The sequence below is a fragment of the Bactrocera tryoni genome, chromosome 5 (assembly GCF_016617805.1).
Source record: "Bactrocera tryoni isolate S06 chromosome 5, CSIRO_BtryS06_freeze2, whole genome shotgun sequence".
Classification (NCBI taxonomy): Eukaryota; Metazoa; Arthropoda; class Insecta; order Diptera; family Tephritidae; genus Bactrocera; species Bactrocera tryoni.
Genome location: NC_052503.1, coordinates 58,338,820 through 58,351,562, shown reverse-complemented (window position 1 = coordinate 58,351,562; position 12,743 = coordinate 58,338,820). Strand labels below are relative to the sequence as shown.

General features: G+C 34.4%; 1 protein-coding gene across 1 annotated transcript; it reads left to right on the top strand.

Moving 5' to 3' along the window:
- Nucleotides 1–8,408: 8,408 nt before the first annotated feature.
- Nucleotides 8,409–9,981, top strand: LOC120778375 (tigger transposable element-derived protein 6-like). The gene is made up of 2 exons (XM_040110162.1): nucleotides 8,409–9,687; nucleotides 9,761–9,981. The coding sequence occupies exons 1-2, from the start codon at nucleotides 8,802–8,804 to the stop codon at nucleotides 9,979–9,981; spliced, it is 1,107 nt and encodes a 368-aa protein (XP_039966096.1). The 5' UTR covers nucleotides 8,409–8,801.
- The last annotated feature ends 2,762 nt before the right edge of the window (nucleotides 9,982–12,743 follow it).

The following is a 12,743-nucleotide window of genomic DNA, read 5'->3' as shown; positions in this document are numbered from 1 at the left end:
CTGCTTTCGACAGCACGAAAAGGAACTGCCTCTATGCCGCGATGTCTGAATTTGGTATCCCCGCAAAACTAATACGGCTGTGTAAACTGACGTTGAGCAACACGAAGAGCTCCGTCAGAATCGGGAAGGACCTCTCCGAGCCGTTCGATACCAAACGAGGTTTCAGACAAGGCGATTCCCTATCGTGTGACTTTTTCAACCTGCTTCTGGAGAAAATAGTTCGAGCTGCAGAACTTAGTAGAGAAGGTACCATCTTTTATAAGAGTGTACAGCTGCTGGCGTATGCTGATGATATTGATATCATCGGCCTTAACACCCGCGCCGTTAGTTCTGCTTTCTCCAGACTAGACAAGGAAGCAAAACAAATGGGTCTGGCAGTGAACGAGGGCAAGACGAAATATCTCCTGTCATCAAACAAACAGTCGTCGCACTCGCGACTTGGCACTCACGTCACTGTTGACAGTCATAACTTTGAAGTTGTAGATAATTTCGTCTATTTAGGAACCAGTATTAACACCACCAACAATGTCAGCCTGGAAATCCAACGCAGGATCGCTCTTGCCAACAGGTGCTACTTCGGACTGAGTAGGCAATTGAAAAGTAAAGTCCTCTCTCGACGAACAAAAGCTAAACTCTATAAGTCGCTCATAATTCCCGTCCTGCTATATGGTGCAGAGGCTTGGACGATGTCAACAACTGTTGAGTCGACGTTGCGAGTTTTCGAGAGAAAAGTTCTGCGAAAGATTTATGGTCCTTTGCGCGTTAGCCACGGCGAATATCGCATTCGATGGAACGATGAGCTGTACGAGATATACGACGACATTGACATAGTTCAGCGAATTAAAAGACAGCGGCTACGCTGGCTAGGTCATGTTGTCCGAATGGACGAAAACACTCCAGCTCTGAAAATATTCGACGCTGTACCCGCCGGGGGAAGCAGAGGAAGAGGAAGATGTCCACTCCGTTGGAAGGAGCAAGTGGAGAAGGACCTGGCTACGCTTGGAATATCCAATTGGCGCCACGTAGCGAAAAGGAGAAACGACTGCCGCGCTGTTGTTAACTCGGCTATAAACGCGTAAGCGGTGTCTACGCCAATTAAGAAGAGGAAGAATTAAATTAAACTATAAACATTTAAATACATCCACATTTTACTCTTTTTGCAGGTGTTTACCTAAGAAATCTTTATTTTAAAAATTACTTTTTACACTCGTAATGAGCATAATTTATGTGCTAATGTGTCGGCTATTACACGAAGCAACTTCTGTTTGCTAATTCTCGGGCGATTCTCTTTTGCTGTCGCCCATTACCTTCACACGAGCAACTTATGTTGCGCAACTTTGTTCGAGTTTTTTTCTCATTCTCTTTTACTTTACTTTGACCCATTGTCTACTCTTTACTTTAACCCATTATCGTTTCTTTTTCCTTATATTTGGGCCACTCTATCACATATGTATATTAATCAGTTCTATCAATTAAGAAATACATTTTATTTATGATTCAAAATTAAAACAAAGAGTATATAACAGACCTTGACATATATCACCCTTTTCACTATCGTCTGAATCAGTATCTTTAATCAATTCGATTTTTTCATCATACTCCATTTTCTAAAATATTTATGTTATATTATGTATATTTGTATACATATTTGCAAATTACTTACCAAAAGATGAAATTAAATTTTTTTAAATATATTCAAAATATTAATTTCAAAAAAAGATACGCAAATGCAACTATGTACGACGAAAGAAAGAACACGAATGCCGAAAAACGTCGCAGCGAACTGTTACGAGTAAGAAGACAAAGTGTGTTGCTGAACACTGGAAACTCGGCACGATTCTCCTCTCCTCGTCGCCCCCTCGCCTATAAACCAAGAGTTGCCGCAACAAAAGTTGCTTCGTGTAATAGCCGACTAACAATTATGAGGAAATGGAGCTCTGCCATATGATAATAAGCAAATATGAGCAATTCGCTTTTTCGTTATAATTCCTCTTTCTTTATTTAGCAATCTTACCGTGCGATTCTGTACTGTGATACAGTCTCAAGTCTCTAAATTTGAGATTTTAAGTTAGAGACAATTTTTGAGACTTGAGACGATTTTGCTACTCTGTAAGTAACAGTCACAAAATCTATTACATTTCATTAATCAGAGATGTTTTTACACTTCAATGAATATATATATAGAATATAACAAATATTAAATTTTCTATAACATAGTCAAAAAACATAATTATCAGTAAAAATAAAAATATATGTTCACTTTGTTTCATAATATTTACGAAGTTTATGTAAAATTGATTTATAGATATTAATCGATTGTCGTTTTTTTATATTTTGTAAGCAACTCAAGCACGAAAGGGTTAACGTGTTTGAGTTGCTTACAAAATATAAAAAAACGACGCTAACCCTTTCGTGCTTGAGTTGCTTACAAAATATAAAAAACGACAATCGATTAATATCTATTCAGTATATTCAAAATAGCAGACAAGAGTTGTTTTTACAGCCCTATTCTCATGCCCTCACAAAAGTCACCAACCTCACTACAGTGATGTTTCTCACTATAGTGAGGGTTACCTTATTCTGGCAAAAATTCAAAAACTCAAATGCTCACTATTATCACAAATATCTGTGACGTGTGAAAGCAGCCATCATAATAAAAAACATCTGTGCTTGTTTGTTTTACATCAATATTTGACATTTTTTAAAAAATATTTGAGTGTTATGGATGTTATGTTATAGCATGGAGGAACTCATCTTTGTGTACATATGCGGAAATTGTTGAGGAGGGGAATCGGGGGTAGGAGGAAAATTTTGAAGGGTTTACGAGACAAAAGCGATCCTTTTACTATGCAAGACACAACAATTATAAATACATTTCGATTCCCAAAATCGCTATGTAAAGTACTTATAGGTGAATTGGTGCCGCATGATGTGCAGAGAGATCAGTAGTATATCTTTTGATCTCACGTTTCCTGGCGTGTTTGTATTTTTACGGGCATGGCTCTTACCAAAAATGCGTTAGTAATAGTTATATACTCTCCTATGGAGCCAGATCCTCTGTGTCTGGAGCTCTGCCGCTATTTCTGAAATTAAGTATGGATAAGGAGCAGTGAAATTTATTTCCCTTCAAGCGCATGTTTCAGCAGATGATAAATAAAAAAAAATAAATATAAATAAATAAATCAATTTTCTCGTCAAAAAGATTTAGCTTACGAAATTTGGGATCAAGGGCACAATCGGCGCAATCGATTGTACCCATATTGGGATTGTTTCACCCTCAAGCACAGACGCATACATATCTTTATTATCCATTTGTGTTTTTGTTTGTTTATTTTTATTAAAACAGCTGTTTGACAGCAAAAAGCTTTTTACCTCACGTGGTGACTTTTTTAAGCTTTTTTCTTATGAGGTTTGAGCGAGAATAGCCTCACAAAATATGCCTCACAAGAAATCTCTCAAATTTTTCCTCTCAACTCAGTTGAGAGGTTTTTTCAGAATAGGGCTGTTAGTTTTGTGACTTGCTAACTATCAGGTCTCAAATTTGAAGCAATAGTTTGAGACTAATGCTAGAGACTGTTTAGTGAATAGTAACTAGTCACAAATTGAGACTTTACCTCAAAATGTCTCAAATAGAGACTAGAGACTGGTTACAGGATCCCGCTATTAGTTCTAATAAAAACAAGCTTTTATAAATTATATTTCAAATTAAAATAAGTGTAAAAAATCTTTCCATGCATATAGATATGTTCTTATTTAAATTTAATAAACAACTTAGTAATATTAAATAATAATATTACCTAATAAAATACGTAGATAATAAAGGAGTACTACGCAAAAGTACTTCAGTCACCCTGAAGTGCTGAACATATTGAGCGCAACAGACTGCAACGACATCTGTCAAATATTAAAATACACACGTTCTTACATAGCTATTTTGACAGCTGCACGACTACACGACTGCAGGCCGACAGTTGTCGCTCTCGCTAACTTCAATATATTTTTATATTTGCCAACGACAGTAGACTTATGATATGAGATATGTAAAATGTAAAATTATTCAAAGATCTAACAAACCTGACATTATTTTACAAATAAAAGCATAAAATAGCCCTATTATATGTATCATTTGTAATAACAATTGATAATTTAAAACAAATAAATTTACCTATTTTCTTAATTTTTGCATAAAAAATTTCACTTTGGAACAAAATACTAAAATTTCATTGAAAAGAAAGGTATTAGTATGCCCACAACGAAATTATGTACCTACAAAATGGACAGCTATGTTGTCTTATGAACATGCTGGCCATTGTTATGTCGCTGCTTCTTACAAATGTTCATGTAGAAAGATTCACGACGCCATTTACAGTTCAGTGTCGTGCTGCCATGTCGTGTCGCGCTCAATGGGTTCAGCACTTCTGTATTGCTCGTGCAGGGTTATTTTTTTAAAGCGCGGCCGAAGGCCGCCAATGCAGAAAGAAATACTCCGCGAAAGTCACTTCGATATGATATAAATTTTATAATATTATCAAAGAGTTTTACTTACTTGTGTATATTAAATACGAGTATAAATCATACACTCGGCGAAAAAAACCCACGCAGTCGAAAATTTTCTAATATTCCTATTTTGAACTGGCACTATTTGCTCAAAATTCACTATTTGTCTTATTTGGCTGTTTTGTCATGTCACTACATTATTTTACCTTTATTGTTAAAACCGTTAGTGTCCGCACGTGTTTATTACAGAATTTGCGGTATTTTCTTTTGAATAAGTTGTGAAAATAAATAAAGTTGATCATGGTGGGGTCAACAAAAAAGAAATAAGAAATCGTAGATTTATACCTATGTAAAAAAAATTTGCCAAAATCCCGCCCTAAGATTTTGGCGCCCTAGGCAATTGTGTAACTTGCCTATATGTTGGTAGGAGCTCTTATAATGTTTGCTCTAGGGAATTTGATTGTTAATGTCTTCATTTTTTCTCAAGTTATCGCTTGCACAGCCTGTCGAGATGCCCCGCAATTATGAGGAAAACGAGCGTGCCACATCTTAAACACCAAATATGTAGGATTTTCTTTGTTTGTATTTTCGCGTGATTCTTTTTTCTATATAACCTATAATAAAAAATACTTTCCAACATTTTTCAATCTATAATTGGGGTGTGAACACTTTTTCCTTCTGCATACATATGTATGTATATGTATAATATACACTCGGCGAAAAAAAAAAACCCACGCACTCTACCGAGTGCTTTTATATAGCGCAAAATTTGGATTCATATTATTCTAAGTTAAACATTTTTCTTTGAGGGTCAACCACTTTTATTTAGTTTATGTTTCAAGCATTTTTATATAAAAAACTTATAGTTTAACACTTGTTATAGTGAAAAATGTAAAAACACACTATAACAAACCACAGAAGTAAATTTTGTTATGAACAATAATGTACTTTTAGAACAAGTTATTTACATATTTTATGTTTTATATGATTTTTATTTAGCATTAGAATACATAACAAATCAAAATAACATATTTTGTATAAAAAAATTCTAAGTATTTTGTAGAACACCCCCTCCTCCTAATTTAGGCATCGATTCAAAAAAGCGTTGAAGATAATTTTTATTGATTTCTTCATTCGGCACAGCTTCAATAATGTTTTCTATTTCTTTTAGACTTTTTGGACGCTTTTCTCTTATCATTTTGCCCATCATTTTGCCCAATTAATGCCAGCAGTTCTCAATAGGAATGAGATCTGGACTGTTTCCTGGCCACGTGAGAGACCCTATTCCATAAAAATCTTTTTGTTTTGAAACCTGTAAGTGTTTGTAATAAATTATTGAGAAATCTATTTAAATGTTTTTATGCTTTGGTTACCGCTTTGACTCTATGGCAAGGGGCTGAAATATCCTGAAAATAAACTTTTTTGCTGGACGTCGCGGTCGGAATCCAAGATTATTCAGCACATTTTGCATAGAACTTGTAGTTAATTTTACCCCAGTGGTTTCATAAAATGTTGCATTGATTGTTCCAGCATATTGAAAGCGATCACTAATGCACATCCGTTTAATTTGTCGTTCTTGACGAGGTTTTAGAGTTTTCGGACGTCCACTGCCCTTTTTTCGAGCTAATCAATTAAAATACGTATAATAATACGCACTTTCCAATCCCTTATGCCCATTTCACGAGCTATTTGACCTTTGGATAATTTATTTTATAGGTATTTTATTCATTTTTTGAAGTTATACTTCTTATGCGAGTTTGGAAAAGGTTGCGTTAAACGTTTAACGCTTACATATTTCGAGCAGCAAGGGAAGCGGTGACAATCGGCGATCGTTTGTTAGTTTCTTTCGGCACAGCTCGGATTTTCTACCAGCAACACAATGTTGTGACGCTTTGTCGTCGTGTCAGTGCTTCGACACATTGACTCTTTGACAAAGTGTGAGTTTCGGCCATGCGAAAGATGCGTGCGACACTTGTTATTATGAATGTATACATATATGTATATGTATGTATGTATGTATGCATATGGCTCGCATTTGCTTTCGCAAACATACAGACAAATGTGCAAAAGAAATAATATATGTATGTACTTACATACATACATATATGCCATACAAATTCTATTGGTATACATACATATATGGAAATGATAACGAATATGCATATTTCATGAAGGTCATCAATTTTCTTTGAAGAAATGAAGTTCATCTGGCACATCTTCACTTTGTAATAGTCGAAATAAATATAATTTATTTGAAATATTAATTTAGAAGTCTTAAATTTAATAAACTTATACAAGCATAAATAAAATATTATTGCTCATTTTAAATTTATCATTTTAATTGGTACAGTGGAACTTCTTTATAGTGAACTTCCCTACAATGAAGCTCTCCTTATAATGAAGTCATTTTGAAGACACAGCTTTTTGGTTCTACTTTCGGTGCATTTTTGTCTCCTTATAATGAATTTCTATATAATGAAGTTTTCTATATAATGAACAAATTTTACTGCTTGAAAATCAAGCTTCATACGTTTTTGTCTCCGTATAGTGAATTTTTTCAAATATGTTTTCGGTTACACTCAATTATTTGTAACTGCGTATTCTCAGAAATAAACGAAATGTAATACGGGGAATCCCAAAATGAAAATACATACATACATATGTACATTGTAGTAGGAGATCAGTTGTGTTAAGAACACAGTATATACAGTAGATAACCTTTTCGTGGTAGCTTTCTGAGGGGTGAATAGCGGCCATCTTGGATTTTCAGAGGTAGTAAATACTTAGCAAATTTATTCTATTAAATAATGAAAACTATAAATATTGTTGCTTAATATAAAAGGAAATAATTTATTAATGACATATATTTACTAATATTTGATTTAAACGCTATAGTGTGTCATGTTTCGCCCATAAAAATATTATTTACTGATAGTAATATATTCTTTATTTAGTGAGTTCTTATTAATAAAAAGCAGCCCTGTTTTTAGATTTCTCGGTGGTGAGTTTTCTTCTGAATGTTTTTGTTTACAATTGACAGACAAAAAACATAAAACGGTTTGTATTCGTAAGCTTTTGAAATATTATTACCAATAATTTTAATTTAGAAAGAAGATATTTAGGCATTTGAAGCTGAATTTTTAATACATCGTTCTAATTCTCATCCGTATACTATTTTTGATCATTTATTTTTGAATATTTAAGTTTTGCATTTTCCACACCTACCCAGAGGTTTGCAATAAAGCGCGTTACCGACGTTTTTTAGGTGTTCGGTTCCCCAGTAGGCCTATTTTCACCTTTACAACTTAAAATAAACATATTATAAAAAGTATTTTAAAACGTCGGGTTGTGAATTTTCGCAGCAATAAAAAGGCTCTAAAATTTTGAATATAAACTTTATTATTAACACTAATATGTATTCTTATTAAAAACTTCGACATATGTTTCATTTCAAACTCAATTTCTAATTGATGTTTTCCTATAACGGCTAACGAGTTGTCAATTTGTATATGTCAAACGACAAATTACCACCCAGGATTGTATCCCACTGCATGCAAAAATTTGGAAATACTTGAAGCGTGTTTAGAAATTGCTTAAAAAAAAACAACTGATTTAACATTAAACAACAACTAATATCGCAATAAAATTGAACATATATGCAAAGTAATTCAATATAATCACTTAAATAACGTAAACACTTGCATTATTTAATATCTTTTAAAGTCGCGGTCATCAAAATTTAAAATTTATATGTAGTTTAAATGCTAACACAACACCCTGATTACCATGAAAGTAGCAAAAAAAAGTGCAATACAACACCCTAAGATTTTCTGGAGGTGAGTATATGTATGTAAACAAAGAAAAGGTTTATTACTGTATATACTGAGGTTAAGAAATTGAAGTAAAAATGACGCATCGAAGCAGCATTTCCCTTGAAAAAAAGTTATTAATTATTAACAAAGTTAAAGAAGGGAAGGTACGAAAAAAGATATTGCTAATCAGTTTGAAATACTTCCCAGCACTTTATCAAATATTCTAAAAAATAAGGAAATGATTGAAGATGCGACAATTAGCGTAAAACGTAAAAGGCTTCGAACTTGCCAGTTTGAAGATATTCCTTTCTTCCTTTATCTGGAACAATATTGAAGCAAAAGGCCAAGGATTTTGCTGAAGCACTAGGACACCATGAATTTGAGGCAAGTACAGGTTGGTTAGATAAGTTCAAAAAACGCCATGGTATTGTTCAAAAAACGTTATGTGGAGAAAGTGCTGACGCCAACCTACAAAATCGCTAAGAATGGGTAATGAACGTTTTACCAAGATTGATTGAAAATTACAACGCAAACGACATCTTAAAGCCCGATGAGACTGGATTGTTTTTCAAATGCCTGCCAAATAAAACACTGACATTCAAAAATGAGCAATGCTTTGAAGGAAAACAAAGCAAGGAGAAAATAACTGTCATGGTGGGAAGCAATATGACTGGATCGGAAAAACTTAAATTGCTTGTAATCGGAAAGGCGAAGAATCCGAGGTGCTTTAAGGGAGTAAAATCGTTAGATGTCGATTATGAGTTTAACAAAAAAGCATGGAAGACCAGTGAGATTTTTACCAAATGGATTCTAAAGCTGGACAAAAAAATTGGTAAACAAGACAGGAAGGTTTTACTTTTTGTTGATAACTGCACTGCGCACCCTAGAGATGTAAAAGACAAGCTAAAAAACATTCAGCTTGCTTATTTTTCTCCCAACATGACTTCGTTACTGCAACCAATGGACCAAGGCATTATCTACAACATGAAACAACATTACAGAAAACGTAATTTAACGAATATATTGGCTCAGCTGGATGGGGGAACTTCTGTTTTTACCATAGACTTACTCCACGCTATTCGAAATTTAAGCTCTGTATGGGATGTCTATGTTAAACCAGAAACAATTCCCAACTGTTTTAGAAAGGCAGAATTTTCAAAAGATGCCATGCAGAATCCATCTGAGCAGTGGGATGAAGAAGACCTTTCAATAGCGGATTTGGTTGCTTTGCAGTCTTCATTTAAAAAAGTGACAAATATCGAGGCATCATTTGAGGACTATGTCAATGTTGATATTGATGTGCCGATCTCGGAAAACCCCTCCGAGGAAGATATCCTTAGCAGCGTTCTAGAAAGTCGCGGAGTTCCAGCTGTACCTGGTGAATATTTATTTTTGTTGTAACCAAACAAATATTTATGTAATAAACATAATTTCTTTTTTTTCCTTTTTAGATATCGATGAAGTCGATTTGGACACTGAAGAAGAAATGGCAGATACTGATGAGGCATTACCTACATTAGGACAAGTTTCTTCTTCCATTAACTGTATTAGAACCTTTGTGGAGATGAAAATTGACGTACCGATTAATGTTTTTAACTGTCTAAATGATTTGGAAGCTTTTGTTGAAAATGAAAAATGGAAGAATGTAATTCAAACCAAACTTAGATATTGATTATTTTAAATAAAATTACGAAAGAAAAAAATTAATTTCTATATAATGAAGTCTCCATATAGAGAAGCGATTTTCAAGTCCCCTGCGAATTCACTATAAGGAAGTTCCACTGTATATAAAATTTATGCCGCAATTATTATACAGTAGTCCAAAAATATGACTTCTTATTTTTCCCAGAAATACATTTGTGAAAAAAAGGATCCTAGGAAAGGAGCCTTGTTGGTGGGGCTGCGCTGCGCACATGCTTTTGTTTTTTTGCTTTATTTCGCATTTATTTGTTATTTTTATTAGTTTAATTTTTTAGTGATTTTTTATGTTTTGATTATCACTTTCGGCGTTATTGCCTAACGCTTGCACTTAATGCACTTTTTAGCTATTTGTTTATTTTGTTTTATTTTTTTTAAGAAATTTTTGAGATTGAAAGCTCAACATTAAATCATGACTTGATTGCACCAGTAACATCTGCACATGTTGCTCTTTGTATTCCATTTAATTTTCTAATGTTGTATTGTTTCTTTAGCGCTGGCCACCATACCAGATCTCCATATGTGAGTATAGGTCTTATGACAGCGGTATACATCCACATGATTATACTAGATTTAAGGCCCCAATTATTGCCGACGATTCTCTTGCAAGTGTAGTAGGCTATATATGCTTTTTTTATTCTTTTTTCTATATTTATTTTCTAGGACAGTTTGGAGTCAATCTCCACCCCCAAGTATTTAGCTGAGGGGGATAGAAAGAGTGTTGTACCATTTAGTACGGTAAGTTGAAACAGGTTTTGTTTGTGAATAGCATCAGTTCTGTTTTATTAGGACTAACACCTGGTCCATTGTTGTAGTGCTCTTTCCATAATCTCACTGACTGTTGAAGGGAACATGCTTGATACCACAACACTATATCGTCTGCATATGCTACTGCCTTCATCCTCCACCGTTTAGTTGGAGTAGTATTTCGTTCAGCGCTACTGCCCATAGAAGCGGGGAAAGGACCCCTCCGTGAGGAGTCCCTTTACTCACATAACTTGTTTGTTTTGCAGCGCCGTTTGATGCTATAATATTCCTATTCTTAAGCATCGATTGTATCCATCTGCACACAATGTCGTCTATGCCGCCATGTGTCAGAGAATTAATTGTAGTGCTTACTTCTATATTATTGAAGGCTCCCTCTATATCTAGAAATGCAGCCATGGTGTATTGAAGGGCAGTTTCGGTTGATCGGTCCTTTATGTATGCATGTTGGGACTTCGATAACGTATCCGCCATGGTACATATATAAGTCCATTAGCTTTTCCAGTACCTTCAGCATAAATGATGTGAGGCTTATAGGTCTAAAATCCTGTGTTCTTCTGCCTGGTTTTGGAAGGAACACCACTTTAATTCCATTCCAACTTCTTGGGATGTAAGACAGTTGAATGCTTGCTTTGTATATATTTTCAAGCCTTAGAACCATTGGTTCTTCTAGCTTTTGCAGCATTATGGGCATAATCCCGTCTGGACCTGCCGCTTTAAATGGTGAGAAACTATTTATGACGTATTTAATTTTACTTTTGTTTACTATATGACCTCGGTAATCAGCTGCGTTAGCCGGTGGTTCTGGTTGAACCCCGTTAAAGGCGTTTGCTGACTCCAGGGAAATGCGTTTTAATAAATACCTCCAGAGATTCTTTTGTAGAGGAGGTCCAAGCATTGCCTTCCGCCCTTATGTAAGCAGTATTGGTATGTTCTTTGGATAGCATTTTACTCAGCCTGGCGGTTTCTCTGCAACTTTTTCAGTTTTAGCTTTCTTGACTGCTGATATCTTTGTATGGTTGTCCGATTTTGGGTCTAAAACTCTCAATGAAAGTAGTTGTAGTTGAATATTCTGCATTTAATTATGAAAAATATTTTAATCAGTTTTTTTGTATAAATACTTAGAAATGTGAAACATTTGCTGAGCCTCTGGAGAAAAATTCCGAATCTGGGCGAGGCAAGCTAGAATTTGCAAACAGCAAATATAATATTAAGGAACTGTGGGAAATGTTTTGCTCCTCTTCAGTCATTTATTTTTTATGTACTACGCATTAAAATGATGTTCATAAAATAATAATTGGGTAGTCGTATAGCTAATCAAACTTTAACTCATTTTTTTCATACCAATAAATAAATAAACAAATATGTACCATTTTGGTCGACCACTTTTTGCCATTTTTCCGCTAGAGACATTATTTCATCAGTGTAAAACTTTCATCAGAGTAAATCGAAATTTCGAAGTGTTCAGATCGGAATCGAGTGAACCATTGTTGTGATACACGAACTGATATAGCGTTGTCTCCGTAGACTTCACAAATTTCATTGGTGGTGGGCGTGGCATTCTTCCCTTTTTTTAATAAAACTTTCAAAGTATAACGAATTTCTTCATTATTTTCACTCATTTTTGAACCGCTGTACATTTTTTCAACTTCCCCGAATTTAATTCTACTGACAAAATAGCAAAAGCCTTTTTCGACTACCTGTATAGTTGAAAATTGTAATAAAGGTGTATGTTAATCATTTAAACTTTGAATTATGAGTGTTTTTTTTTTCAAAAAAATTACCTCAATAATTTTCAAAAGTAATAAAATTTATTGTTGTGGAAGAATAGGCTTAGAAGGGGCGCAAAATTTGGTATTTGCCTATAGCGGTAAATTGTATCGGGCCGGCCCTGTCACTCCTCATCTAACGGTACTGTTAAAAAGTACAAAAAGCGCTATATGTAAATCACTAACTAAATACGCCAGCGAC

Coding starts and splice junctions, on each gene's coding strand:
- LOC120778375 (XM_040110162.1), top strand. CDS start 8,802: ATGAACGTTTTACCAAGATTGATTGAAAATTACAACGCAAACGACATC. Junction 9,688..9,760: donor CGGAGTTCCAGCTGTACCTG/GTGAATATTTAT, acceptor TTTCCTTTTTAG/ATATCGATGAAGTCGATTTG.